Here is a 7,325-nt window from a genome sequence, read left to right as displayed (position 1 = left end):
CTTCGGCCCACGATGTTGTGCCGAATTTTTACCCTAAACCTAAGGTCTATTTAACCTCCACCGCTACCTTATACTATCATCCATATGCCTATCTAATAGCCGCTTAAATGACCCTAATGAGACCGACTCCACTACCCTCTCCGGCAATGCATTCCACGCCCCTACTACTCTCTGAGTAAAGAACCTACCTCTGACGTCTCCCCGATATCTACTTCCTTTCACTTTAAAACTATGTCCCCTCGTAAAAGCTACCCCCACCCTAGGAAAAAGTCCCTGGCTGTCTACTCTATCTATACCTCTGATCATTTTGTACACCTCTATCAAGTCATCTCTCATCCTTCGTCGTTCTAAAGAGAAAAGCCCTAGCTCTCTCAACCTTTCCTCGTAAGACCTTCCCTCCATTCCAGGCAACATCCTGGTAAATCTCCTCTGCACCTTTTCTAACGCTACCACATCTTTCCTGTAATGAGGTGACCAGAACTGGACACAATACTCCACATGTGGCCGAACCAGGCTTTTGTATAGCTGGAGCATAACTTCACGGCTCTTGAACTCAATCCCTCTATTAATGAAAGCTAACACACCATACACCTTCTTAACAACTCTATCCAGCTGGGTGGCAGCTCTCAGGGAACTGTGAACATGAACCCCAAGATCCCTCTGCTCCTCCACACTGCCAGGAATCTTTCCGTTAACCCTGTATTCTGCTTTCAAGTTTGTCCTTCCAAAATGAATCACCTCACACTTTTCAGGGTTAAACTCCATCTGCCACTTCTCAGCCCAGCTCTGCATTCTATCAATGTCCCTTTGTAACCTAGAACAGCCCTCCGCACTGTCCACAACGTGACCCACCTTTGTATCATCCGTGAACTTGCTAATCCACCCTTCCACTCCTTCACCCAAATCATTTACAAAAATCACAAAGGACCCAGAACAGATCCTTGTGGTACACCACTCGTAACTGAGCACCATGTTGAATATTTTCCGTCCGCTACCACCCTTTGTCTTCTAAGGTCAGCCAATTCTGAATCCAATCTGCCACATTTCCCCCTATCCCATGCCTCCTTACCTTCTGCATGAGCCTACCATGGGGAACCTTATCAAATGTCTTACTTAAATCCATGTATACCACATCCACTGCTCCACCTTCACCCACGTGTTTGGTCACCTCTTCAAAGAATTCAATAAGGTTTGTGAGGCATGATCTACCCCGCACAAATCCATGCTGACTATCACGAATCAAACTGTGCCTTTCCAAGTGATCATAAATCCTGTCTCTCAGAGCCCTTTCCAATAATTTGCCCACCACTGACGTAAGACTAACTGGCCTGTAATTTCCAGGGTGATCCCTGTTCCCTTTTTTGAACAAGGGAGTGACGTTTGCCTCTTTCCAATCTTCTGGCACTATACCCATGGACAGTGAGGACGAAAAGATCATCGCCAAAGGCCCTGCGATCTCGTCCCTCGCTTCCCATAGAATCCTTGGATAAATCCCATCAGTCCCAGGGGACTTATCTATTTTCAACTTCCTCAGAATTCCTAGCACATCTTCTTTACTAACATCAACCTCCTCTAGCCTACCTGCCTGTTTCACAATGTCCTCCTCTACAACTAGGTCCCTCTCAGTTGTGAATACTGAAGAAAAGTATTCATTAAGGACCTCTCCTATCTCTTTAGGCTCTGTGCACAAATTCCCTTTACAATCCTTGATCGGCCCTACCTTTTCTCTGGTCATTCTCTTGTTCTGCACATACGTGTAAAAAGCCTTGGAGTTTTCCTTGATCCTATCTGCCAACGTTTTCTCATGCCCCCTTATAGCTCTCCTAAGCCCTTTCTTCAGCTCCTTCCTGGCTAACTTGTATCCCTCTAGAGCCTTTTCCGTTCCTCTTTTCCTAAACCTTACATAAGCCTCCTTCTTCCTCTTATCCAGTCATTCAACCTCTCTCGAGAACCATGGCTCCCTCACTCGACCGCATCTTCTCTGCTTGCTAGGGACAAATGTATCGAGCACATGCAGTATGCATTCCTTAAACAATCTCCACATTTCTGTGGTGCTCTTCCCTGACAGCATCTGTTCCCAATTTATGTTACCCAGTTCTTGCCTAACTGAATTGTAATTACCCTTCTCCCAATTGTAAACTTTACTCTGCCGTATGTATCTATCCTTATCCATGACTATCGTGAAAGAAACAGTTATGATCGCTACCGCCAAAATGCTCTCCTACCAACAGGTCTAACACTTGGCCAAGCACCAAATCCAAAGTGGCCTTTGGATGTGGTGAACAGAGGGGAAGAAGGTAGCTTGTATCATGCATCTCACAAAAAGCCTAACACAGCTAAGATCCAATATCTTTTCATTTGGAGGAAATGAATATAGTTCATAAAGAAATTATAAAATTGGAGGAGAAGTTCACCTAGATGGAGGAGAGCGAAGGGTGGATAAAGACTAGAGTCATAGAAATGCACAGCATGGAAACAGACCTTTTGGACCAACTTGTCCACACTGACCAGATACCATAAGTTAATCTTGTCCCATTTTCCAGAATTTGGCCCATTTCCCTCCAAACCCTTCCTATTCATGTACCCATCCAGATACCTTTTAAATGTTGTAATTATACCCGCCTCCACCACTTCCTCTGACTTCTCATTCCATACACGGGCCACCCTCTGAGTGAAAAAGTTGCCCCTTAGGTCCCTTTTAAATCTTTCACCCCTCACCTTAAACCTATGCTCTCTAGTTTTGGACTCCCCTAATCCTGGGAAAAAGACCTTGTGATTTTATAAACTGCTGTAAGGTCATCCCTCAGCCTTCGACACTCCAGGGAAAATAACCCCAGCCTATTCAGCCTCTCCCTATAGCTCAGACCCTTCAGTCCTGGCAGCATCCTTTAAATCTTTACTGCACCTTTTGGAGCTTCAGTTGAAGAAAGAAGCAGACAGCCTTCAAATCACCCCTGTGGCAGATAGAAGTGTAGGGAGATTGGTCATTGTGGTGACAAAATGTCAGTTAGCACCATGAAAATGGAACCTGTTGAAGTGGCAGGGGGATTAGAAGAGTCATTGATGTGTATGAAAAAGATGGTTGTCAAAGGGAGAAAAGTTGAGGCAAGAAATAAGGAAATCGGTTCAGAGGAACTGGCTGAGATGATCTTTCTTGTTAGTGAATTTTGGGAAGAAGGTAGAAGTGAGCTGTTCAGGCTAGGGAACTACAAGGTTGCAGACTGTGACGAGAATATCACCAGTCCTGGAGATGATGGCTTGATGTTTGCTGTTGGGTTCAGTTGGCATTCAGCCTATGCAAAGTAGATGCTGGCCCTCCAACAGTAACAGAGCACTCTTGTCAACAAGTTAAATGACAACACTTGTGGTGAATTTAAGAGAATGCAGTGCAACAGTTTCAAATGGAAACACAGTGAGGGGAGAAGCAGAGAATTTGAGACAGCCAGTGACACACATCTCTCAATGAAAAGGTCTGGAGAGGATTTGAGGCCTAAAGGAGTGATTCACATGGAAGAGGAAGACTGTAGACAGGTAAACAGTTTCCTGTGAAAGGGGAGGACTCATGAGAAGTGGGCGCAGAATCGATAACACCCCATTCTAAACTGTTGCAGTTAATCCACATTTACCACGCGAACGTAATTTAAGTATCAATAATCCCCTGTATAAAGAAAATGCCCCCAGAAGTAAAACTGGCAAATAAGACATGCTTGTCTTGAACACTACTAAATGAAAGTACGACCCAAACTATCTTGCTCAAAATATTTTTCTACACATAGTCTGAAGCCTTAATTATTTAAATACTTCAGTTAATTCACCAAAACAAATCTATGCTTAAATAATTATCTCTGATAATTGAAAACTTTCAATTTGGGATCATCCCTGAAGCCTTTCCAGGCCCTCTATATGTCACATGATGTTGATTGAAAGATGACCATTGCCCATATTATCAGATGATTTATGTCCACTTTCAGTCAGATGAGACCATTTACTTCAATATGAACAGACAGTGGGGCCTTGATTTATAATACCATCCAAAATCCAACCCCAACAGCACAGCACTTAATACTGCTTTGAAGTGTCAGCCTACATTAGGTTAAGGCCTGGAATGGGGATTGAAACCACAATCTTTTGACTCAGAGATGACAGCAGTGCTATCTATCAGTTACCTCGAATCTGAAAAAGTCATAAAGGGCTTACCGTGTTAATTTTTCTGCAACATTTGAAGGCAGTAGGAAAGTGATCATTGGTGCCAAATACAGACAATTCTTGGAAATAAAGAGCAGGTAAATCAGCATCAGATCAGTGATTAAAACAGTAACACTTCAGCAACTTTCATTTCAACACAAGCAGCACAGTCCAACAGGAGAAGTCCCTTATGTAAGAAAAGCCAGAACATGCCCAGGAATGTCAGAACTGTACTCACATGAGCACGTCCTGATTTGTCTTACTTTGGTGGTATCGGGATCTTTCCAGACTCATAATTGCAGATCTGACGTAGACTCGAGCCTGAAGCAGTATCCTTCAGACTCTGAGTAACAAGCAGCCAGACCTTTATTCAAGATTTTCAACTTTTGTGCTTTTTACGGTATAAACCTACTTAGTGACTACTGGATGCTGAGAAAATAATGTTCAGAAGAAATGATAAAAAAATTGCACACATTCCGACAATCATGCAAGATCAACACTGAAGGCAATGGAAAGAACAGAAGGCTGCACCCTACATCAGGTATTAAATAATCTATGGAGATAAATAGGCAAAAGCATAAAATTCCATTGATTGTGCCATGCCTGGCCAAATGCAAGGCATATCTACTTTTCTGTCAGAAATACCTGCATCTCCACAGAAAAAGAAATCACTCTCAATCTCAAAGTATCAAGCGAGATTTTAAGGGACGGAGAGCTGTTCTAACCTGCCAATACGTTAACGAAATGGATGATGGAGACTTTGAATCTCCAAATCTATAACATCCTGTCATAATGCCACACACTTTTCTCCATTCTACTTGTCACTCTACCCTTCTGTTGGTACAGTTTTCATTTACAGAGATGTGCCATTTCTAGGTTTTACATTTTATGCACTGGATGCAGCACAAGTGGTCTCACATTTTGAGTTAACAAGGAGTAGAGCTGGATGAACACAGCAGGCCAAGCAGCATCAGAGGAGCAGGAAGCTGACGTTTCGGGCCTAGACCCTTCTTCAGAAATGGGGGAGGGGAAAGGGGTTCTGAAATAAATAGGGAGAGAGGGGGAGGCGGATAGAAGATGGATAGAGGAGAAGATAGGTGGAGAGGAGACAGACAGGTCAAAGAGGCGGGGATGGACCCAGTAAAAGTGAGTGTAGGTGGGGAGTTAGGGAGGAGATAGGTCAGTCCAGGGAGGACGGACAGGTCAAGGGGGCGGGATGAGGTTAGTAGGTAGGAGATGGGGGTGGGGCTTGAGGTGGGAGGAGGGGATAGGTGGGAGGAAGGACAGGTTAGGAAGGCGGGAACGAGCTGGGCTGGTTTTGGGATGCAGTAGGGGGAGGGGAGATTTTGAAGCTTGTGAAGTCCACATTGATACCATTGGGCTGCAGGGTTCCCAAGCGGAACATGAGTTGCTGTTCCTGCAACCTTCGGGTGGCATCGTTGTGGCACTGCAGGAGGCCCAGGATGGACATGCCGTCTGAGGAATGGGAGGGGGAGTTGAAATGGTTCGCGACTGGGAGGTGCAGTTGTTTATTGCGAACCAAGCGTAGGTGTTCTGCAAAGCGGTCCCGAAGCCTCCACTTGGTTTCCCCGATGTAGAGGAGGCCACAATGGGAACAGCGGATGCAGTATACCACATTAGCAGATGTGCAGGTGAACATCTGCTTGATGTGGAAAGTCTTCTTGGGGCCTGAGATGGGGGTGGGGGTGGGGGGGAGGTGTAGGGGCAGTGTAGCACTTCCTGTGGTTGCAGGGAAAAGTGCCAGGTGTGGTGGGGCTGGAGGGGAGTGTGGAGCGGACAAGGGAGTCACGGAGAGAGTGGTCCCTCCGGAAAGCAGATAAGGGTGGGGAGGGAAAAATGTCTTTGGTGGTGGGGTCGGATTGCAGATGGCGGAAGTGTTGGAGGATGATGCATTGGATCCGGAGGTTGGTAGGGTGGTACGTGAGGACGAGGGGGATTCTGTTTTGGTTGTTATTGCAGGGAGGGGGTGTGAGGGATGAGTTGCGGGAAATGCGGGAGACACGGTCGAGGGCGTTCTCGACCACTGAGGGGGGGAAGTTGCTGTCCTTGAAAAACGAGGACATCTGAGATGTACGGGAGTGGAATGCCTCATCCTGGGAGCAGATGCGGCGGAGGCGAAGGAATTGGGAATAGGGGATGGCATTTTTGTAGAAAGGTGGGTGAGAGGAGGTGTATTCTAGGTAGCTGTGGGAGTCGGCGGGCTTGAAATGGATATCGGTTTCTAGGTGGTTGCCAGAGATGGAGACAGAGAGGTCCAGGAAGGAGAGAGAGGTATTAGAGATAGTCCAGGTGAACTTAAGGTTGGGGTGGAAGGTGTTGGTGAAGTGGATGAACTGTTTGAGCTCCTCGTGGGAGCACGAGTGTTTAGTGAGTTGGCTGTCGCTGACCAATGGAACTTTTTGATGATTGAAATCTCTTTTCACAGGCTCAACGACTCACTTGGTTGTACTCTCACCTGAGGCAGAAGATTGTGGATTCAAGTTTCACTCCCAGACCAAAAGCCCCACGTTAACATTGCAATGGAGTACTGAAATAGTACTGCGTTATTGGAATTGGTGTTGTTTTGATGCCAATCACAGAATCATTACAGTGCAGAGGAAGGCACGATTCAGCCTGACATGTGTGTACTAACTCTCGGAACATGTACGAAAAAAAACAGGGAGATTATCCCTGATATCTTGGCCAATATTTATCTCTCAATCAACAACTCAAATTTACATTATCTGGCCATTATCACACGGATGTTTGTGGGAGGTACTGTGTATAAATGGTTTCCTGCCTTTCAAGTGAGGGCATAGGTTTAAGGTAAGAGGAGAAAGATTTGAAAGGGACCTAAGGGGCAACTTTTTCACACAGAGAGTGGTTTGTGTGTGTAATGAACTGCCAGAGGAAGTGGTGGATACAGGTACACTTACAACATTTAAAAGACATTTGGATAAGTACATGAATAGGAAAGGTTTAGAGGAATATGGGCCAAACTCAGGCAAATGAGACTAGTTTAGTTGGGAAATAAAAACCAAAAGAACTGTGGATGCTGTAAATCAGCAACAAAAACAGAAGTTGCTGGAAAAGCTCAGCAGGTCTGGCAGCATCTGTGAAGGAGAAAACAGAGTTACTGC

At 45.4% G+C, this 7,325-nt stretch overlaps 1 protein-coding gene across 1 annotated transcript in view; it reads right to left on the bottom strand.

Annotated features, from left to right (window-relative positions):
* kcnj15 (potassium inwardly rectifying channel subfamily J member 15) overlaps positions 1-4,261 on the bottom strand; it is a 29,104-nt gene extending 24,843 nt beyond the window's left edge. The window contains exon 1 of the mRNA XM_048603137.1: positions 4,198-4,261. Coding sequence (XP_048459094.1) covers positions 4,198-4,244 — 47 coding nt within the window. The 5' untranslated portion in view covers positions 4,245-4,261. The remainder of the gene's footprint in view (positions 1-4,197) is intronic.
* Between the last annotated feature and the right edge of the window lie 3,064 nt (positions 4,262-7,325).

The sequence above is a fragment of the Rhincodon typus genome, chromosome 11, assembly GCF_021869965.1.
Source record: "Rhincodon typus isolate 14 chromosome 11, sRhiTyp1.1, whole genome shotgun sequence".
NCBI classification, from domain to species: Eukaryota; Metazoa; Chordata; class Chondrichthyes; order Orectolobiformes; family Rhincodontidae; genus Rhincodon; species Rhincodon typus.
This window is presented reverse-complemented; position numbering and strand designations above follow the sequence as displayed.